Consider the following 24,229-nt stretch of genomic DNA (forward strand, 5'->3'; position numbering starts at 1 on the left):
GCCTTAGTGGAATATAGGAAGTATGAGAGAGAACTTAAGAAAGTAACTACAACAGCAAAAAGGGGGCATGAAAAGGACTTGCAAACAAGATGAGGGAGGATCTTAAGATATTTTATCAGTACATTAAGGGGAAGATGTTAACCAGGGAAATAATAGGACCCATTAGAGACCAAGGGGGCAACTTGTGTGTGAAGCACAGAAAATTTGGAAGGATATTAAATGAATACTTTTCTTTGGTCTTCATTCAGGAAAAGGAGAACATAAGTACAGAATCCAGGAAAAGGGATTGCGAGGAAGTTGCATAGTTTGACATAGGAAATGGAGAGGTATTGGAGGCTCTGCCAAGCTTAAAAATGGGCAAATCCCTAGGCCTGGACGAATTGCATCCCAGATTGGTATGGGAGGCAGGAAATCACAGGGGCTCTTCTGCAAATTTTTGATTCCTCTTTGGTCATGGAGGAAATGCCAGAGGAGGATGGCTAATGTTTCACTTTCCAAGAAGGACGATAGAGAGTTACAAACCAGTGAGTTCCACGTCAGTGACAGGGCAACTATTGGAGGAAATTCTGAAGCAGAGAATTATCTCCACTTGGAAAGGCCAGATTAATTTGGAATAGTCAGCATGGCTTTGTCAGAGGGAGGTCATGTCTAACAAATCTGATAAAACTTTTTGAAAATGTGATTGAGTGTGTGGGGATGAGGGAAGTACAGTTGATACAGTTTATTTAAATTGTAGCAAAGGCCTACATGAGAGACTGATTGAGAAGGTTGAAGCACATGGAATTCAGGGAAGCTTGGTGAGATAGATCCAATACTAGCTTAGTAACAGGACACAAAGAGTAGAAGGCTGTTTGAGTGACTGGAGACCAGTGTCCAGTCGTGTACGACAAACATCAGTGCTGTGACCCTTATTTTTACTATATACATAAATGATATAGATGAGAATGCAGAGGGTGGGGGGGTAGTATGTGTGGAGGGGGAATGATAATCAAGTTTGCAAATGATACCAAGATTGATAAGGCAGTAAATAGCGAAGAAGGTTGTAGGTTACAGGAAGATACAGATGGGTTGGTCGGATGGGCAAAGCAATGGGAGATGGTACTTAACCCTGATAATTGTGAGGTGATGCACTTTGGAAGAAATAACAAGACAAGGGAGTATTTAATAAATGGCAGGACACCTGGAAGCTGAGAGGAACAGATGGATCTTTGGGAACTTATTCACAGATTCCTGAGGGCGGCAGAGTAGGTGAATAGAACATAAGAACATAAGAACATAAGAAATAGGAGCAGGAGTGGGCCATTTGGCCCTTCGAGCCTGCCCCGCCATTCAATAAGATCATGGCTGATCTGTCGTGGCTCAGTTCCACTTTCCCGCCCTCTCCCCATAACCCTTAATCCCCTCTCTTATCAAAAACCCATCAACCCGCTTCTTAAAAATATTTAGCGAGGCAGCCTCCACCACTTCAACGGGCAGAGAATTCCAGAGATTCACCACCCTTTGAGTGAAGAAGTTCCTCCTCAACTCCGTTCTAAACCGCCCCCCCTTTATCTTGAGGCTGTGCCCCCTAGTCCTACCGTCTTTTTTGAGCGGGAAGAGTCTCTCCACCTCTATCCTATCCATCCCATTCATCATCTTATACGTCTCAATGAGATCTCCCCTCATTCTTCTAAACTCTAACGAGTACAAGCCTAGTTTATTCAGCCTCTCCTCATAGCTCAACCCCTTCAACTCCGGTATCAGCCTAGTAAACCTCCTCTGCACTCCCTCCAAGGCCAAAATATCCTTGCGCAGGTGCGGCGCCCAAAACTGCACACAGTACTCCAGCTGCGGCCTCACCAATGCCCTATACAGCTGCAGCAAGACCTCCCTACTTTTATATTCAATCCCCCTCGCTATGAAGGCCAGCATCCCATTCGCCTTCCTGACCACGTGCTGCACCTGCAAGCTGGGTTTTTGCGACTCATGCACAAGGACCCCGAGGTCCCTCTGCACCGTCGCCTGCTGCAGTTTTTCGCCACGTAAGTAATAGTCCTTCCTACCATTATTCCTACCAAAGTGGACCACCTCACACTTGCCAACATTAAATTCCATTTGCCATTTCCTGGCCCATTCGCCCAGCCTATCTAGATCCTTCTGCAGACTCTCCACACCCTCCGCACAATTTGCCTTTCCCCCAATCTTGGTGTCATCAGCAAATTTCGACACCCTACACTCGGTTCCCTCCTCCAGAATAGGATAGTTAAGAAGGCATTAGGGACACTTGCTTTTGTCAGTCGTGGCAAAGTGTATATGAACAAGAAGGTAATGTTGGAGCTGTGTAGAATATTGGTTAAGCCATAGCTGGATCACCTCACTATAGGAAAGATGGGGTTCAGAGGAGTTTCACCAGAAATTGCCTGGGGTGGTGCATATGAGCTATAAGGAGAAACTGGATAGGCTTGGATTGTTTTGAGCAGAGAAGGCTGAGGGGGCACATGATTGAGGTGTGTAAGATTATGAGGGGTATGGACAGCTGTTTCCATTGGTGGAGGGGCCAATCACGAGGGAGCATAGATTTAGGGTGAGGGGCAGGGGATTCAGAGGGAATTTCAGCAAAAGGCGGGGAATTATAGGCCGGTTAGTTTAACGTCTGTTGTAGGTAAAATGTTAGAATCCGTCATTAAGGAGGAAATTGCGAGGCATCTTGAGGGGAATTGCTTGATAGAGCAGACGCAGCACGGTTTTGTTAAGGGGAAGTCGTGTCTGACAAATTTACTGGAGTTCTATGAGGATGTGTCTAGGGCGGTGGATAGAGGAGAGCCGGTGGATGTGGTCTTTCTAGATTTTCAGAAGGCGTTTGACAAAGTACCTCACAAGAGGTTATTGCAGAAGGTCGAGGGACATGGAGTTGGGGGTAGGGTGTTAGCGTGGATAGAGGATTGGTTGTCAGATAGGAGGCAGAAAGTGGGGGTCAATGAGTGCTATTCGGATTGGCGGATGGTGACTAGTGGAGTGCCCCAGGGGTCGGTGCTGGGGCCTCAGCTTTTTACCATTTATATAGATGATCTGGAGGAGGGAACCGAGTGCAGGGTGTCGAAATTTGCTGATGACACCAAGATTGGGGGAACGGCAAATTGTGCGGAGGGTGTGGGGAGTCTGCAGAAGGATCTAGATAGGCTGGGTGAATGGGCCAGGAAATGGCAAATGGAATTTAATGTTGGCAAGTGTGAGGTGGTCCACTTTGGTAGGAATAATGGTAGGAAGGACTATTACTTACGTGGCGAAAAACTGCAGCAGGCGACGGTGCAGAGGGACCTCGGGGTCCTTGTGCATGAGTCGCAAAAACCCAGCTTGCAGGTGCAGCACGTGGTCAGGAAGGCGAATGGGATGCTGGCCTTCATAGCGAGGGGGATTGAATATAAAAGTAGGGAGGTCTTGCTGCAGCTGTATAGGGCATTGGTGAGGCCGCAGCTGGAGTACTGTGTGCAGTTTTGGGCGCCGCACCTGCGCAAGGATATTTTGGCCTTGGAGGGAGTGCAGAGGAGGTTTACTAGGCTGATACCGGAGTTGAAGGGGTTGAGCTATGAGGAGAGGCTGAATAAACTAGGCTTGTACTCGTTAGAGTTTAGAAGAATGAGGGGAGATCTCATTGAGACGTATAAGATGATGAATGGGATGGATAGGATAGAGGTGGAGAGACTCTTCCCGCTCAAAAAAGACGGTAGGACTAGGGGGCACAGCCTCAAGATAAAGGGGGGGCGGTTTAGAACGGAGTTGAGGAGGAACTTCTTCACTCAAAGGGTGGTGAATCTCTGGAATTCTCTGCCCGTTGAAGTGGTGGAGGCTGCCTCGCTAAATATTTTTAAGACGCGGGTTGATGGGTTTTTGATAAGAGAGGGGATTAAGGGTTATGGGGAGAGGGCGGGAAAGTGGAACTGAGCCATGACAGATCAGCCATGATCTTATTGAATGGCGGGGCGGGCTCGAAGGGCTAGATGGCCTACTCCTGCTCCTATTTCTTATGTTCTTATGTTCTTATGAATCTGGAATGCACTGTCTGGAGGCTGGAAACTTTACAACTTTAAAAAGTATTTGGATGAGCACTTCAAATATCATAACATTCAAGGAAATAGGATTAGTGTGACTTTAGTGGAAGTTATTGTCAGTACAGACTCGATGGGCTGAAGGGTCTTTTCTGTGCTGTATGACTCTATGTTGGCTCTCTGACCGGTTCCCGATGTTGGCTATTTCAGCCTGCACAGGTCCAGCATTGGGAAAGCTGTCTGACCCTATGAGGTGGGCAGACAATTAGGCTGATTAGGATTAAGGCGGGTGATAGCGATTTTCCAGTTTTCTGATGCAACAGGGGGCCGATCAACTGCCCTGAGGCGGGCACCCAGTGGCAGGATGAGCTGAAAGCACTCCTACTGAGCATACATCCCCTGCCTGGCTGAGGGTACAGTCAATGGCCACTCAGTAGAGGGCTCTCCGCACCCCTTAGTGGTAGCCAGGTTGCTTTTAATGTTTTTGATTGAAGTCTTTAAATTATATCTGAAAGGACATCTTTTTGTTGAATGAAGTGACCTTTTAGTTACTTACCTTATACTGCGGCCAACTGCTTCTCTGAAGATAAAAGGTTTTTGACTGGCTCTTTAGGTTTCGTGAACCTGTCTAAAGTGTTTAATTGGATAGGAAGCCTGTCTCCATGCCAACAAAAAGCTCACCTATGTGAAAATCTTGACTTTAACCAGTTTTCCACCAGAAGCAGTTTCTCACCCTAAAAACAGTCTTGAAACTGCTTTCCGGCTTCCATGGGGATGGTTCAGCCCATTATCAGTTGCTATGATGTTATTCCAGGGTGTGAGCAGTTAATAATGGGCACAGTCTACCAATCTGACAAGTGAAAACGATGCAGTCATTCGACCATTGTGGAAATAGAATTAGCTGGGCTAATTCTAAAGTAATCATTTGTTACACCAGGATTGCAGTAATACGACGCAAGCTCTTAAAGCTTTTTTAAAATTCATTTGTGGGACATGGGCGTCTGGCCTGCATTTATTGCCCATCCCTAGTTGCTCTTGGAGGGCAGTTAAGAGTCAACCACATTGTTGTGGCTCTGGAGCCATATTTGGGCCAGACCAGGTAAGGACAGCAGATTTCCTTCCCAAAAGGATATTAGTGAATCAGATGAGTTTTTCCGACAATCAACAATGATTTCATGGTCATCAGTAGATTCTTAATTCCAGATATTTTTTATTGAATTCAATTCCACCATCTGCCGCAGTGGGATTTGAACCTAGGGCCCCAGCATTTCTGGATTAATAGTCTAGTGATAATATCACTAGGCCATTGCCCCCCTCAGATCCTTATGGGATTCAATATGGAATTGATGATAATACATGCCAATCTTGTTTCATAGGAACTCAGATCCATAATCTTGCTTGATGATCATAAGATAATTCTTCTGCCCTGGGTCAGGTAATATGTTTCCAGTGAATTCTCTGGAGGCAGAGCTTTGTAAATAACATATTGAATCTAACAATGTAGAAAAATGATAAAAAAATTAGAATCTAAAATAATTTAAGGAATGTAGGTGTAGAACTCTTCTGTTCATTTCTCGAAACTGATTCTGAGACAGACTATTGGGTTGAATATTTTTTTGGAGAAAGGTTCAGTTCCTGGAACTATCATGACAACAGGATATGTTTATATTACAGTAGAAGCTATTTCTGCTAAAGCATAGAATTTAAATATGATTTCTTGCTTTTATATTTGCTTTCAAGTTAATTATTGAGAAGATTAAAATACAGCAGCAGACACATCTGTAATGTTATTGTTTTAATGATTGCGACATTACTGCATGTGTGGTTCCAAATCTGATAAGTACAAACATTTATTTTTTTCTTTAATTCAGAAATAAAGAACAGGAACAGGCCCTTTGGCCCTCCAAGCATACACCGACCATGCTGCCCAACTGAACTAAAACCCCCTACTCTTTTGGGGACCATGTCCCTCTATTCCCATCCTATTCATGTATTTGTTAAGACACTCCTTAAAAGTTACTATCATCTCTGCTTCCACTATCTCCCCTGGCAGTGAGCTGCAGCCACCTACCACCCTCTGTGTCAAAAACAAGCCTCGTACATCTCCTTTAAATCTTGCTCCTCGCACCTTAAACCCGTGCCTCCTATTAATTGACTCTTCCACCCTGGGAAAAAGCTTCTGATTATCCACTCTGTCCATGCCCCTCATCATCTTATAGACTTCTATCAGGTTGCCCCTCAACCTCTGTCATTCCAGTGAGAACAAACCAAGTTCCTCCAACCTCTCCTCATAGCTAATAAAGGCAAAGAAGTCTGGATTGTGATATGCAGACTGAATGTGAAAAGACAGTCAAATATTTCTTCACTACTGATTTTGATAGAATGCTGCCTTCAGGAGAAGAGTTCATCTGATAATTGTTCAGAAATCACTGTGGCTGGTGAGTGAATATTTTCTGTAACCTTCCCCCCATTACAATAATGACTAAAATACTTCACTGGTTGTAAAGAGCTTTGGGACTTCCTGATCTTGGGAAAGGCACTCTAATGATGCATGTTTTCCCTTTATGGGTTTAATGTGATTGTAGGGGTAGAATTTAATGTTCTCCCCTGTGACAAATTTGGTGGTGGACAGGAAGGTGGTGGGTGGCAACCTTGCTACCTTCCTGCCCCCACTTTGACTAAGCCTATGGATGGTTTACCTGCCTCTCCACCAATTGAAGTTCTTGAGAGGGCAATTAATGCCCACTTATGGGCCTTCTTCTGCCGCTACATCCTGAGCCACAGACTCCTGTTGGGGGTGGAGGGGACAATCCCTTGGTCAAAGCTGCTCAGTGCCTAATTGAATGACCCAAAGGGTTGGGGGAGGGGAGGTGCTGAGAGGCATCCTCTGCTCTTGCTCCAAGACTGCTCCCTGGAGCCTTCACCGCATGACCACCCTTCCCACCCTCACTCACCTGTAGCCTGGGATCCTGGGACAGGATGGGCCAAATGGCTTGCTTCTGTGCTGTAACTTTTCTATGGTTCTATGGATGATATCAACAGCAGCCACCTCCTCCCTGGTGGAGCTGCCAACTGGGGACCATTGGCCACTGATTGGGGGCAGGACTTACACCCACAGAGTTCTTGATCCCAGGAAGGGCTGCTGCTGCCCACTTAGGTGCCTGAGTGGCACTTAACTTAGCGAACCTTGAGGTTAGCACTGCTGTCTCACTGCGCCAGGGACCCAGGTTTGATGCCTGGCTTGGGTCACTGTCTGTGTGGAGTCTGCATACTCTCCCTGTGTCTGTGTGAGTTTCCTCCGGGTGTTCCCAGTTTCCTCCCACAGTCCAAAGAGCATGCTGTTTAAGTTATTGGCTATGCTAAATTCTCCCTCAGTGTACCCAAACAGGTGCTGGAGTGTGATGACTAGGGGATTTTGACAGTAACTTCATTGCAGTGTTAATGTAAATCTACTTGTGAGGCTAATCATAGAATCATAGAATCCCTACAGTGCAGAAGGAGGACATTCAGCCCATCAAGTCTAAACGTATGGTTCCCACTGGCTCTCTACCCAACTGGGTGGGGTCCCCATCACCTCCTTTAAATCTAGCCTCAAGATCGAATCCAAATGATGCAATGCCCCTTACAGGGTATCTGTGACCTGTGAGATTGGGATAACAATTGCCTATAGCTCCAAATTCCTCACACAGTCCAAAGATGTGCAGGTTAGGTGGATTGGCTGTGCTAAATTGTCCATTAGTGTTAGGGGGATTAGCAGGATAAATATATGGAGTCACAGGGATAGGGCCTGGATGGGCTTGTAGTCGGTGTAGGCTCAAAGGACTGAATGGCCTCTTTATACACTGTAGGAATTCTATGATTCTGTTCTACTTCTTTAAAAATAATCAGACCAAATTGCTGAGGGCTGATCATGCTGGAATCTGAGCCAGGAAGAGTCAGTTAGGATAATTAATTTAGTGTTAAATCAGGTACAGAAAACAAAGTTTATAAAGAGGGAAAGGAAGATCGGATTGAACAAGAAAAAAGGGACACAAAGAAAAAATATTTGTAAAGAATCCCACCAGTAATTAAAGTACGATGGAATGAGATTCCACAATTATAAAAAAAGATTTTTCCTGTTAGAGAGGTTCTCTGGCAAATTAAAAGCGTAATTAGATTGAAATGGGCATGCCCTAACTTTCTCTGGGGAGTATAATTGTTCTCTACAGTGTCAGTATACAAACCGCGCGTCAGTCCACATATTTGATCATGCTGCCTCAGTGCTAGGGACCTGGGTTCAATTCCGGCATTGGATAACAATATGGAGCCTGCACATTCTCCCTGTGTCTGCGTGGGTTTCCTCCGGGTGCTTTGGTTTCCTCCCACAGTCCAAAGATGCGCAGCTGAGTTTGACTGGCCATGCTAAATGCCCCTTAATGTCAGGGGGATTAGCAGAGTAGATATGTGGGGTTATGAGAATAGGGCCTGGGTGGGATTGTGGTCGGTGAAGGCTCAGTGAGCCGAATGGCCCCCTTCTGCATTGTAGGGATTCTATGATCAGGCAGCCAAGCATCAATTTTGCTTCATTGACAGCAAGTGCAGGCTTTTCGCATTTAATTGCGTGTGTGTACGTGTGGGTCTGAAGTTGTCCTATTTGTACATTAATAATAGTCAGTGCTCTCCATCCTTTTTACAATCAGTTTGGCAACTCGGTATCTCTCAATGTGCATCAACCACTATCCACCTTCTGGCGAATTAGACTTTGATTTAATACAATTATAGGGAAGTAAGAGAATATCGTGAGAGCTACACATGTCATTCTTGATCATTTCGAGGATTTCATAGATTAACTTGGAAGAAACACATTTCATTCTCTTCCACTTCCTGGAACAGTGTTCCTCAACTCAGGATCCGGTTTCAGAACATCACAGTAAACGGCGTGCAGTGTGATTGGGAAATAGTCCTTTTATGATATTTTGGATTTGATATAAAACACCACTGCAGTGTTCCAAGAGTTAAAGGGCAGTCAGTTTAGCACCGGCGGGAAATGAAGGCAGACCCATCTGTAAACCGGCGATCAAGGGAAAGTAGGTTGGTCCTTGACTGCTCGTTGCACTGCTGTTATTCCCAGCTGCTGCTGTTTCTGGGAGCTTGAGGGAAGTACCTGAGTTCGTGGAGCTCCCTCTTTGTCTCGCACTAATAAGTGACTGTCTTCGAACACAGGCGGAATAGACTGAATCCAGGACTCTCTCCAGCTCCAGGTACTTTTTAGTCTGAACTGTTTCCCCCCTCCAACCCCTCAGTTATACATTATTGTAGCAGGTAGTTGGGAGAATTAAACGGAGGGGTGCTGTATAAACCATGATACGGGGAGGAAATTGAATCCCTGGCGGAAATACTAATTAATTGAGTTATGTTTCCGAGCACTGATGTGATTTGAAGTCTCGGTTAATATTTCAGTAACCAGACCGCGAGCAAATGTTTTTATGAATGATATCGCAGTCATTTATATTATTCATATTTACATATCAGTCAAATCGGCTTAAACCAATTCGGGCAATGTTAGTGCTGAATGTCCATGTTTCGACATGAACTATCTCAGTAGCAATTTTTCGCTACGTGTTAAAGCTTTTTCAATTTAAATCATCCTTATAGTGTCACTTTGTTTGTTGGTGTGTTTAGTGATGCGTTTCTATTTCGAGAGAAACTTATTTATTGGTTAATAAAGCGGTTGTGTGGGTAAATACTGATAATGACTCAGAGTAAGAGGGGGATTGTTTCTTGTAGAAACTCCAGGTTTTGTACGGATTTAATATGATTCAATCCGGCTGTGATAGACTCAGGAAATCTACTTTTCAAAAAAAAAAGATTCTCCTGTAACCTGACAGCCTCGTGTGGCCGAGCAATAATTTTCGGAGCAGGACATTAAAATTGCAGAATTGCAGTAATGTTAGATTTCAGAGGGCAGCACAATCATCGCACTTCAGCGCAGAATAGCTCAGATCTTCGTCAAGTCATTAGGTGATGTTTTCTGTTCGTCCTCTACACCGGACACATTAACAGGTCCTATGTTGTACCATTGGAAATAAACATTTCATATTTCATATTGTCAGCACATGGCTGACACAATGTTCAGAATTCCTGTACCTAGGAAACATATACGCTCACTGCATGCTTTAATTTCTTCAATGGGCAGAGCATCTATGAGAAGAGGGTTAATTAAATTCATACACCGGTGATGTAAGTCACATTTACTGAGATGATCGCTCATAGGCATTTGCAGAACAAGTTTGTGCTGGGCATCGGGCGGTAGGTGGAGAACTAGGCATGAAATGAAAACATCGGAAGAAAGCCATGACCATAACACATTAGAAGACATGGCTAATGAGGATTTGGTTGTGGCCAAAGCTGATTAGGGAACGACTGCTGTTTGCAAATGATGCGTGGTCCACTTTGAGCTTGGGCGACATAACACACAGGTTTTGTACTGCAGGGGTGTCTTCTGGACGCAGTGTTGTTCCGGACAACTTTCAGGACACAACCAGCCCTCGCCAACTCTGCAAATTGTTGAAACCTCCCGATTAGTTTGCCAGCGTTGCTGTGAGTGGCATTGATGTAGGTGGCATCAATAATTCTGTAACTGATTGAATATTTACACAGTAGATGTAGAGGGTGATAAATTGCTGCCACTGTTTGTGTTGGGAAGCACACAAAAAGCGCACAAAAACAAAAAAAAACCTTTTTGGAAACGTTTGCCTCTGACAGCTTTCATGTAGACAAATACATTTTCACAGCTATCTTTTGTAAAATACAAAAATTCTAATTTTACACGGTAGCAATTAATATCAGTCCGTCAACTAACTAAAACTTATTCTTGCTGAAATTTTCTCCAAACTATTTCACCAGTGATACAGGTTTACCCCATCTGCAGTTTGGCTGGATTAGGAGCTCAGTGGTGTCTCCCAATAAGTGATCCAAATTTCCTGAATTAACATTGAAGGTTTCTCCCATTTGATGCATAAAGGCACTCAGATCAAAGTTGAAGATTTTCTTTATTAAGCGAATGAAGCTATCAGAATCAGGACGAAACATTCCTCAAAGTGGTCTCATGTTTCTTGTGTAATGCAGTAATATAAGGTTAACCAACTTCTTGCCCAGTAACAATACTCCTATTCTCATGAGCTTGTCATTGTTTTATTTTTACTGGGACTACTTCAGTAATATTATTTTAGTGACACAATCTCACTGCATATGTCAAATCATCTGGAATTTTGACCTTTGTGATCCACGATTGAGATGTTTTATATGCTGCCAATGTAAAGTGTGAAAAAAGCAGAATGCTAAACCTTTATAAAATAAATGGTGTAGAGAGGATAAGCAGAACATGTCATTTTATTAATTGGGAAATAACTGAGCAACTCTGCTGAAATGCAGTATAGATTCTGCTGTCTCTCGGTATACAAAATATGTATTGTCTACTTTAGTTAATGTAACAAAGTTTGGCTTTAGCCGAGTCCAGTTGGTTCAGGTGAAACAGTTTTAGAATAATTTTGTACTGTAGAAGATGTGTACTATAATCTATACAAACACATTTGCCCTCCTGTTTCCTACCTCCAACCTAATTCTCTACCCATGTCAAAAAGTTATCTCCAATTCCATGTTCTCCTATTTTTCCTAACAATCTCTTTGTGTGAAACCTTATTGTATGTCGTCGGGAAGACCATATGAAATAACATTCTGAATGTGAAACATTACTGGCCTCCTCAAAACTTCAACCAGTTTAATTAGGCGTGGTCTACTCTTTACAAAGCCATGCTGGTAAAGATCACTGATCAGTACATGTTTATCCACGTGCTTAGTCACTCTACCCTAATAACAGATTCTAGCAACTTCCCCACACCAAATGTTAAACTTTCCCATTTCTCACTGCTACCCTTCTTAATTTATAGAGGTGAGCTAACCAAATAGCAGAAAGAAAATACACTTAAATGATAGAATATAGGAACATTTCACGCTGTAATGAGGTTTATTTCTTAACTAAGCCAGCAAAGATATATTTTGCATAATCTGTCATTAAATTTATGCCCATAATCTAATTGCCATCATCCAAATTCTGTACAGGACTGAAAATTGTAAAATTAAATAGAATGCTCATTTTCAAATAAAATCTTAGTGAGTTTGCAAGTTATGTTAAATCAATATACCTGTTAGCAAGTTTTCCTAACACTAATTAAAAATTTAAATTTCACAAAGCCAAAGCTTCTTTGTGTTTTGAGAGAAGTGTTTTATAAAATTATTTTGATATTACTGGATTGCAGGGCATTACAAAACACATCACATCCCATGAATTTCATTCGATTGGCACAGAGCAAAATCCCGCTAGAAGCAAGTGGCAGAAATGTGCAGGTTGTCAGTTTTATGGGCACTGGTAGTGATATTGGCCTGAACTCACCACTCGATTAAAGGGCAAAACAGCTTGCTGGTTATAAAAGAAGTGTAGTGGCACCAGCTGTCACAAGTTTCATTCCTGACATTGCAAATTTAGAAAATGGAAATCAACAAACCTGGTAATCCAAAAAAAACCACAAGGAAAACTTCTGGATTTATTCAAACCAAATGTCCAACCCGGTGGACTGGTAACTCCAGGCTAAAACTAAGTTATTGATTATTAGATCATTATTGGACTAGCAAGCCAATGGACTAGTTGTTCACTGATGAGCTGTTGTAAACCATGCCATGCTCATTTTAATTAGAAATCCTTCCATTGACTGGATGGATGTGTCACCTTGTTAACCCATCTAACCCACTAGGGTGGCACGGTCACACAATGGTTAGCACTGCTGCCTCACAGCACTAGGGACCCAGGTTTGATTCTTGGGTTGGGTCACTGTCTGTATGGAGTTTGCACATTCTCCCCATGCCTCTGTGGGTTTCCTCCCGGGTGCTCCGGTTTCCTCCCACAATCCAAAGACATGCTGGCTAGGTGCTTTGGCATTGCTAAATTCTCCCTCAGTGTACCCAAACAGGCACAGGAATGTGGTGACTAGGGGATTTTCACAGTAACTTCATTACATTATGAACATAAGCCTACTTGTGATGCTAATAAATTAACTTAAAAACTTAACCTAATTATCTGGTGAGATTGGATGGAGGATGATAATATGGTGGTTCAGGGAAAGAGCTTGGCAAAGTCCCCTCCCTGCCCCTGCACACCCCAATTTGCCAACCAGGTCCCCAATATGCAAACACTCCCGCTGCTCCAAACAGGAATCGAGTCTGCACAATTCCACCTATTAATTTTTTATCGACAGATACTGCCCGAATATGACCAACATTTTCTGTTTTCTATTGCTTTCGTTTAGCAGTGGATATGCGAACTGATCATAACAAAAGTAATTTATATCACGTCAGTTAACTTTCTGATTTAAAAAGCTGAATCAGTATGGCAGTGGATGATTAGTGGGACCTGGGATCTGTGATTAGTGGTACGCAGACGATAAACTGCTCAATTGCCATCAGAGGCCAAAGGTGAACTGTGAAATCTTTGAAGTTTTATTTGTAGTGTTCCCTTCCATGAGGAAATTAAATGGGGAACATGCAGGAAAAAGATTTATTTACGGACTGGCAGAAATAAGCTTGAAAGGCTGAAAACAACATAAAATAATAAAGTTTCAACAGTGAATCTATCCTGGCATTGCTCACGGTGAGTCTATAAGGACAGAGCATTATACCACGCAGCATACAATGTTATTCTGTTATTCAGGTCAATCTCAGTTCTTTAAATTTTCCGATATCTAATTACAGTAAATAGGAACATCTGTAGTTAATTATAACATAGTTCATAGTCACTTTTCTGTCGACATCTGTGATGATTTTAAATCGTGGGGCCCTCTCCTCGATCCAAAACCCAATAGGAAGTGACTGTGTTTCTTTTGTACTTACAGCTCAGTGTGAGTTTTGGTATGTGTTGTTCGTAGTGTGATGTTCGTAGTACCCATCTAAAAGACAAAGGATGCAAAACTTTAATATTGGAAGAAAAATAATTACAATGAATGATATATGATTTGATATATTCTTGCTATAAGTAATAGGAATGACTGGGGTATAATTTCATGCATAATGATAAACGTTGATAACAGGAAATTAAGGGGGAGACAGCCCCCTTAAATATATTTTAAATATAAACAACCAGAGTGAATAGGAAATTATTTCTACCTGGAATTCCTTACAACAAAAGCACACGGCAGATAATTTTACATTGTTGGAATTCTATATAATGTGAATGAATGCATTAAGTGATCTATTGAAAGCCATGAATGAGCATATATAGTATTAATTTTTAATTCATAATAACACCAAACATGTATTCTTTTACATACAGTTAACTGTGTTTCAGAATGACACAGTGGAGACATTTGTTTAAAGGGGATTATTTGTTTGTTTAATCTAGCCTTATTAAAAATCTTTGCTAGTGTTATCTTCCTATGTTTATCATTTCCTTTATTTATTTCTTTTGCTGGTTTTATTTTTCCAGCTTTAAAAAAGCAGATGCTTATAAATTATGAAATCTAACAGCAAGATTAAATAGATTATGAAAAAAACACAAAAGAAACAGACTTTATTTAAGAAACTAAAAGTTCATTTATTGTGATCGTTAGTGTTAATCACAATCAGATGACTCAAGCTTCAAAATCCTTTGGAATATGAGCAATTATTACAATAAACATTTGCTTGATATATTTTCAGGTGCATTTGATATCAGCTTTGGCGCTACACTGTCTCAGAGGATTGCTTACTGACCCAAGTCACTTCAGTTTATTCTTGGATACTGAAGATGGAAGAATCGAAGTGATAACAAAGCCTGAATTAGAGGGTCTAAGAAAGGACAGATACAGATTCCACTGAAATAATCATCATCACCTTTCCATCTTCCTGAATCTCTATAGCTGGTTGTCCTAGAGCAAACATCGAATAGAAATCCTCACTGTTGGCTTCCTATTGTCAGTGACTTGGCAAAGACCTGAACTAGTCTGTTAAGCTTTTCCCATTAAAGCTTCTTTGTTGCTGGTTTCTCAGACAGCTCTTGGTGCAGAGATGTCTGAGCTCACAGGCCGGGTGTCTCCAAGCCCACTGGGTGTTGTTACAGCTCCTTGTGTATCCAAGGTGGAGCTACGTGTTTCCTGCAAATCTTTGCTGGACAGAGATACTCTCAATAAATCTGACCCATCTGTGGTACTTATGGCGCAGTCTCAGGGACACTGGGTGGAGGTAAGTGGCCGTCAATAGATACTACCTGATTAAAAAGGCAACCCCAATGTGCTTGTGCATGAGTGTTTATATGGAAGGTCAGCACAACTGATTTGAAATGAGATGGATCATGACGTCTGCTTCTTTTAAAACAGCTGGACAAAGATTAATATACACAGAGTTCTTCTGTAATATTGTTAGTTAAGTTGATTAGTGCACTTTACCAATTCAATGGCTATGAAACACATCAGCACATCCTGAGAATGTGAAAGCCACAATATGACTACAAGTACTTTTTACCATCCTTTCACTGTGTGTGAATGAGTACCATGAGGTATGTGAGACTGACGCTGACTGACTCAACATTCTCTTTCTCAGTGCAGACAATACTCAATTTTGTTGTGTTCTCTCTGCTTTTTGTATGATTTTGTAAGATAATGTGGAAGGATATGGGGAAAAGGTCAGAAAAATAGGAGTGGAATATAAAACTCATTGATGAGCTAACTGCACAGGGAAGAAGATTTGAGTGACTACTTCATGTGGCTATAGTTTCAAATATTGCATGAATTCTATACTTAGCATACTTATCAGAACACTTTCAAAATGGTGATACTTAATATACAGAAAATTGCATTTAATTGTAATTAATTCATAATTGGTTGTTTGGGAGTACAGAACTTGAATATTGCTGCAAAAGAGACATGTCAAAGCTATTAAAATTTTAAAGTTAGTTTATTAGTCACAAGTAAGGCTTATGTTTACATTGCAATGGATTTACTGTGAAATTCCCCAAGTCACTACAGTCTGACACCTATTCAGGTCAATGCACTTAACCAGCACACCTTCCAGAATGTGGGAAGAAACCAGAGCACCCGGAGAAAGCCCACACAGACACGGGGAGAACATGCAGACTCCACACAGTGACCCAAGTTGGGAATCAAACCCAGGTCTCTGGCGCTGTGAGGCAGCAGTCGTAACCACTGTGCTACCATGCTGCCCTCTTTTGCTCTCAACAGGACAGTTTGCAGTAATACCAAATTACAGATTGAAATTGTTGTTTTCCCCTTATTCTGGCATTCTTCTGACATGCCCTGATGAGTAAAAGATGAAAAACTTCTACATAACTCTTTTTTTAGCAATAATTCATAATTATGTAATGGTGTTTAAGAGACTTTCTCCTGTATATCAAATATGTAGCAGTCAACTCTCTGACATAGTTGTTTTGTTATTTAAAAGTACTGTAACATTGCCATATTTCACAGGCGACTTGTCTTAATAGAATAACTTAATATCCCAACTATACTGTGTCAGATCAACTGGAGCTGGAGTCTTAGAACCCTACAGTGCAGAAAGTGCCCTTCGGCCCACCAAGTCTGCACTGAACACAATCCCACCCAGGCCCTACCCCCATAGACTATACCCACTAATCCCTCTAACCTCCGCTACCCTGGACACTAAGGGGCAATTTCTTAGCAAGGCCAATCAACCCTAACCTGCACATCTTTAGACTGTGGGAGGAAACCCACACAGACACAAGGAGAATGTGCAAACTCCACACAGACAGTGGCCCGAGCTGAGAATTGAACCCAGGACCCTGGAGCTGTGAAACAGCAGTGCTGACCACTGTTCTACTGTGCTGTGCCAAGTCAACTCCTGATTACAGCAATCCTTATTCCAACTTTAGGAAAGTGTTTGCATTCTAACCTATCCCCTAATGAGTTCTGCAAACTTAGTGAAAAATAAAACACTTCCATTTACCATAGCATACAGTAATCTTCTTATCAAGTCTGTTAAGTGAAGTTACAGCTGTCTGACATTTAATTCAAATAGAGGTTAAATGCTCTTGCTTCACACCAAGTAGGGGAATTATTATGGGGTGTATCCTCTGGGCGCCATTAAGAACTATATAGTTAATCTTTGTACGTACTGACTGGTTCTATCCTATTCTTGCTAAATGAACTCTTGCTGTCTATTATTGCTGTTTACCTGAATATGCACCAGTGATTTACTTAAAAGGGAAAAATAGACGCTCCCAATTAGTGCCTTCACAGGCTAATTATGGTTCTTCATGGTGCCTAGGGGATCCATTAACTTTGTCAGTAGACAATAAAACAAAAAAAAGGTTTAGAAGTATGGCAAAAAGATAATGTTCAAGAAGCAATCTTTTTAAAGCTAAGGCAATATTACAACATTGACTAAATACTTGATGGGCTGTGAAACACTTTAGGACATCCTGAATGGTACAATTTTAATAGAGTTTATTTCTCATTTCTTAAAAGCACATATAGTCAATTATTTCACATTGGAAATATTCACCAAATGATTAATTTTGATTTGATTTATTATTGTTACATGTATTGGTATGCAGTGAAAGGTATTATTTCTTGCACTCAATACAAAGCAAACCATTCATAGAGTACACAGGGGAGAAGGAAAGAAGAAGGTGCAGAATATAATGTACAGTCATAGCTAGGATATAGAGAAAGAACAGTTTAATATAAGGTAGGTCCATTCAGAACTCCGATGGCAGCAGAGAAGAAGCTGTTCTTGAATCAGTGGTACATGATTTCAGACTTTTGTAACATTTTCCCAATGGAAGAAGATGGAAGAGAGTGTATCTGGGGTGCGTGACTTCCTTGATTCTGTTGGCTGCTTTTCTGAGGCAGTGGGAAGTGTAGATGGAGTCAATGGATGGGAGGCTGATTTGCGTGACAGACTGGGCTACGTTCACAACCCTTTGTAGTTTCTTGATGATCTCCTTTATGAGCTAACTTATTGTAGAGTAGAGAGTTAAGCTCAGGAGCTACTGATACTAATCTAACTCTTGATGTAACTGTGATGCAATATCACATGCCTAAGAGACTGAGATCGGGTGGGAAGCAGAGGTACAGCCTTGTGTAGCATATTGAGATGTACAGAGATCTGTAAATATACAAGAATGTTTTTTAAGAATAATGATTCTCAGCGTTGCTAGGGTGACAGGCAAATAAACCCCATCTAAGACAGAACCTAAGACAGAACATGGTGGCAGCAGACAGAGCATAAAGAGCCAGGAAAACCTCAAACTGAAGGTTACAGGCCTGAGTGATGTGAAAAGGGGCAGGGAAAAAGACTGATAACTCACCTGAGAACAGAGCATTGTGGATGCAGCAGACACACAGACTTAAAGTCCAAACAGCGTTGATACAGATCAGGGACAAACAGCCAAAGTGTTGATGCAGCAACAGATCTAGAACTAGAGTCCACACTGTCACTTCCAGACCATTTTGAAACATAGAAGGCTCACAACAGGCTCAACACTGGGACAATGTAGGAAGAGATTCTCCAGCTCGAGAACAGCTTCAGGTTTGCTTAACAAGGAACAGAAGGATCAGATCAGTACTTTGCTCAAACAATAGGGGCCATAGCAGACAATGTTATTGCCAGCCAGGACATCAATTAGGCTTTAAGCTCACATGAAGATGTCCTTTAGGCATCTGAAACTCACTTCAGTGTTTGAAAGAAATAGATGATTGTGTGAGTTTAATAAGAGGAGGCAAAAACTGGGTGAATCAATGGATTCATTTATGAATGAGTTGTGCAGATGCCTAGAAAATTGTGACTACGGGATCTTCGGGGATAAATTAGTACAATCATATAAGATTGGGGGCTTAGCTGAAACCCTCTTAAATCTATTGTAAGTGAAGGAAGATTTCATTCTCACAAAGGTGGTACAAATAGCATGGCAGACCAAGCTTAGGAAGCAAAACAGTGCAATTGTTTGTGGGGAAAGTGATGCCTCTTAGAGCAAAATAAGTGAAGCCATTAAATATATTAGACTGAAAAGAGAAAGTGCAATGAGGTAAAATTCCACAAAGCTGGGGATAAAAGCAGGCCAACCACCATCTTGAGAAGTTTTCAGTATGCCAGGAAACTGTGTACAAGTGGGAAGAATGCCCAGCAGAGGGAGCTGAGTATCACAACTGTGGAAAATTAGGACATTGTTAATTAATCTGCAGATCCAAAGTTCTTAGGGAGAAAGTGATAACGATGAAATTAAATAAGGTCCAAAATGTAAAAGAGGTGCAGAAAAAAACCTTCTTAAGAAATGTTAACAAAACAGTAAGTATTTACTGGAGTATTAAATTACAAATAAATGATTGCCTCACAGAATTCAAGCTAGATACTGGCGCAGGTGTTTCACTGTTATCTGATGAAGTGAAATGTCTTAAAATGATCACATTACAGTCATCCTTGATCTAGTTGCATAGTCCAGGAGGGACTATATTTAATGTAATAGGTCAACACTTGATAAGATTATGGAGCAAGGATTAAGAAAGTGTGGAACCCGTATATATGATACAGAATGAGGAGTCATTGTTACTGAGCAGAGAAGCATGTTTGCAATTGGGGCTCATTTGCCAGTTTGATTAAATTGCTGATGAGCAGTCTAGTGAAGTATTCAGGAATGCATTTCCATTCCATTATAAGGCTTAGGAAAGTTGAAAACAGAATATCACACAACCCTAAAGATGGATGTTAAGCTCATATGTCTCTTTGCAGTGAGGAAGGCCCCTCACCCACTCTGAAACAAAGTCATCAGTGAGACTGAGCATCTGTTGCAACAAAGTGTTAACTCTCCAGTAATCATACAGATGAAATGATGTTCTGAAATGCTCACTGCACCAAAATCTAATAGTTCAATCAGATTCCGTTTGAACATGACTCAATTTTAAAAATCAGTAGAGTGTAAGAAGCACACAATAGCATCAGCGAATGAAAGTCTCATCAAATTAGCAAAAAGCATCGTTTTCAGAAAATTGGATGCTAACAACAGCTTTTGGTAGTTGCCTCTCGGCAAAGAATCCAGATTACTAACTACTTTTATCACCCCATTTGGATGTTATTGTTTTAATAGATTGCCTTTGGGAATTGCTTCTATTGCTGAAATATTGAAGGAGTAATACGCCACATGGACAACAATCTCGTACATGATGACTGGCACAGTGCTTAGCACTGCTGCCTCACGGCACTAGGGACCCAGGTTCAATTCCTGGCTTGGGTGACTGACTGTGTGGAGTCTGCACATTCTCCCTGTCTCTGCCTGGGTTTCCTCCTTGTGTTTTGATTTCCTTCCACAGTCCAAAGATGTGCAGGTTAGGTTGATTGGCCATGCTAAATTGCCCCTCAGTGTCAGTGGGGCCAGCAGGGTAAATAGGTGGGGTTACGGGGACAGGGTGGGATTGTTGTCAATGCAGGATTGATGGGCCACATGGTTTCCTTTTGCACTGTAGGAATTCTATGATTCATCGAGGAAGGAACACAACTGATGGGGAACAGTCCTCAAAATCCAACAAGAAGCAGGTTTGACATTGGACAACAAATATAAATTTGCAAAGCCTATGATAAAATTCTTAGACTGCATTGTTCAAACTTCAGGAATTATGGCTGATCCAGAGAAAATCAAGTTCATTAGAGAGTTCCCAAAGCCTAAAAATATCACAGAAGTACAAAGATTCCTTGGGATGGTCAGTCAAACAGACTAGTTCCTTGATGGAAATCAATGAACCATTACAATAGCTGTTGAGACAAGGTCAATAATGATGCTGGAACTTGGGCCAGAGAAATGCTTCTAACAAAATCCAAAATCTCCGAATTTCACTAGAAATTCTAGCCCACAATGATTTAGAGTTGTCAACAACTGTAGCAGTGAACGAAACATCTACAACCTTGTGAGCAGTGCTGTTTCAATTTAAAAAGAAAATGGAAAAGAAGACCAGTTTATTATGCCTCTAGGTTTCTCATGGATAGAGATGAGGTATGCAACCATTGAGAAAAATGCATTAGTAGCCACATAGGCATGCGGCAGTTCTGTAATTATGTCATAGGATTAAGATTTAAGATTGAAACTGATCACAAACCCTTGGTTAGTCTTTTTAACCTAAAGGAAATGGCAAAAATGCTGCCTAGAATTCAGTTTTAGGCTGAGTCTCGTGAGATATGATTCATTTATTCATTCAAGGGAAGGACCAGATATCAGTGATGCATTATTAAGAGTACCAATGGAAGGAGTCAAGCTGGAAGATTAAAATTTTATTGAAGAACTGGAAGCAGCCACTGAGAAGAGATTAAGCTAGAAGAGCAGTAGGATGACAAGTGCATCCAAATGAAAGAGTATTGTCAGAGCAGATGGCCAGATTGCATTCCCAACAACCCAGCACTTCACCAGCACTGTGTATAGAGGGAACATCTGACAATCAGCCATGATTTTTTAATTAATGATTAAAAATCTGCAACTGGACATTCTTCACAAAATCCATCAAGATCACCTTGGAATTACAAAATGCGGAGCAAGAGCCCAACAGTCAGTTTGGGGGCCAGCTATTAGCCACTCCATTGAAGTGTTAATCACAAATTGCTTTATGTGTGCAGTGCATAGCCAGCAGCAGAGTGAGCCACTGGCACTGTCTACCTTTCTTCTGAGGCCAGAGGAGTGCCCAGGAAAGGATTCATTCAAGTTCGGGGGCAAAGCTTTCATCTTCATCATTGGTTTGAAGTGAGTGGATTGCATGGCACCATGGCAGAGGAAGTCATTACATCGTGAAGAAGAACCTTTACGACACATGGCCCTCCAGACATTGTGGTGTCAGACCCCAGTCCTCAGTTTTTGAATGAGATATTCCACAACTTTGTGTAGGAAGATGGTTTTTTGCAATTCACTAGTTTGCCTCGATAACTTCAGTCAAATGGAGCAGTAGAAAGAGGAGTTTGAATTTAATGGCATTTACTGCAAAAAGGTGATATTTTAAAAATAAACAAGTGTTGTTACAATTGTGTAAGGTATTAGTGAGCCCACAGCTGGAGTATTGTGTCCAGTTTAGTTTCCTTACTGGAGGAAGGATGTAGTGGTACTGGAGGCAGTTCAAATAAAATTTACCAGATTGATTCCAGGGATGTCATACAATGAATGGTTGCAAAGCTTGGACTTGTACTTGCTGGAGCTCAGAAGAATGAGGTGGTATCTGATCGAGATGTATAAAACGTTAAAGGGGATTGATAGACAATGTGGACGTTAGACAGATGTTCCCCCTTGTGTGAGGCAGTCGAGAACAAGAGGTCATAGATATAAAGTGAAAGGAGGTAGGTTCAAAACTGAGGTGAGGAGAAACTACTTCTCTCAGAGGGTTGTGGATCTATGGGACTCATTTGCCCAAAGTGCAGTGGTGGCAGAATCAATCAACTGATTCAAGAAATGAAATAAATATGTTTCTGATGAAAAATGGGATAAAGGGCTATGGGGAGCAGGCAGGAAAATGAAGTTGAAACCAGGATAATATCAGTCATGATCGTGTTAAATAGCAGAGTGGGCTCGAAGGATTGAATTGCCTACTCCTGCTTTTAATTCCTATGTTCCTATGAATTGTCAAGGAATTAATGAAAATGATCAAAGGTATTAACTTAGCCCTTCTTAACTACAGACCCTCACCACTAAAAATTGGGTTCTCACCATCACAACTATCGATGGGAAAATAGCTGTGAACACGACTTCCAGCGCTCCAACAAACACTACATTATTGCAGATGATTGGGTAAAAGTTAAGAAGTGTGAGAAGCAATAAAGAGAAAGTGAAGCTCCTAATTTCAACTTAAGCACAGAACGTGAGGCTTGAAAGTACTACAGCCCATGGATCACACATGACAGCGCAGAGCACACGAACTCAATTAGCCAAGTTCCGCACACATGAGGACAGCCTCAGCCGGGATCTTGGGTTCATGTCACACTATCTGTAACCCCTACAACTTGCCTGGGCTTACAAAATCTCACTAACTTTCCTGTCTGTAAACAATACACACCTTTTTAATCTGTGCTTAATGCTCTCTCCACTCACATTGTCCGTATCTTTAAGACTTGATTAGCTGTAAAGACCCACATTCCAATCATTATTCATGTAAATTGAGTTTGTGTCTTTATATGCCCTGTTTGTGATCAGAACTCCCACCCACCTGACGAAGGAACAGCCAGTTCTGAAAGCTAGTGGTGTTTGCTACAATTAAACCTGTTGGACTTTAACCTGGTGTCGTGAGACTTCTTACTGTGTTCACCAGAAAGAAGGCATTGGAACTGAAGGAGCTCAGGATCTTCTAGAATTGGGATGGATAAGGGAACTATCAGAAGGAACTGAAGAAATTTGATATTACTAGGAGGGAAACCAATTGGATCTTGGACATATTGGGGGCAATTCTTCCGTCCTGCCTGCCATGGGAAACGTAATGGGCAGGAAGCGGATCATGCAAAGGTCCATTGACCTCAGGTGGGATTTTCCGGTTTAGGGGCTAGCCCGACTGGAGAATCCCACCCATTATTTAGATCCGGAAGGAGATAAAGAAGCAGAAATAAGTAGAAACTCTACAGTCACCCTGGTGTCGAATGATGAGAAAATGCAGTTCATCTTCAATCTTAAAGTGAAATCTGGACCAGATTGGGGAGATTGGTCAGATCACCACAGAGACTAACCGTGTGAAGTCTGAGACTTTGAAGGGAAATGTAGGAGTATGTATATCATTGTGATATAGATTTCGGGGTAGGGAGGGAGGGGGGATGTAGAATAAAAGATTAACATCAGGAGCACCTGGTACTAATGTAACTACTGATGTAACTATGATGCAATGTCACATGACTGTGATCTGTTGGGAAACAGAAATACAATCTTGTGTAGAGCACTGAGATATATAGGTCTGCATACTGAGATGTATATAGATCTGGGTACTCAGACGCACATTGATCTGAGTACTGATGTAAATAGACAAGGATGTTTTTAATCGTCGCTGGCAGCTTTCTTAGGATAACAGATTATCCCTAAAGAAACCCTATTTGGACTCTGAACCCAAAAAAACAGTTGTAATTTTTCTCTAAGACAGGCTTAACTATTAACTAGCTCTTAACTGCAGATATGAAAGTGGAGTGAAACTATCTGGTTAAAACCACAACTTAAGGACACA

At 41.6% G+C, this 24,229-nt stretch overlaps 1 protein-coding gene across 1 annotated transcript in view; it reads left to right on the plus strand.

Annotated features, from left to right (window-relative positions):
* The first annotated feature begins 14,986 nt into the window (after positions 1-14,986).
* Positions 14,987-24,229, plus strand: part of cpne7 (copine VII) — a 133,072-nt gene continuing 123,829 nt past the window's right edge. Inside the window, exon 1 of the mRNA XM_080188092.1 lies at positions 14,987-15,272. Coding sequence (XP_080044218.1) covers positions 15,099-15,272 — 174 coding nt within the window. The 5' untranslated portion in view covers positions 14,987-15,098. The remainder of the gene's footprint in view (positions 15,273-24,229) is intronic.

Source organism: Carcharhinus amblyrhynchos, chromosome 4 (genome assembly GCF_965287045.1).
Source record: "Carcharhinus amblyrhynchos chromosome 4, sCarAmb.v2.hapA, whole genome shotgun sequence".
NCBI lineage: Eukaryota > Metazoa > Chordata > Chondrichthyes > Carcharhiniformes > Carcharhinidae > Carcharhinus > Carcharhinus amblyrhynchos.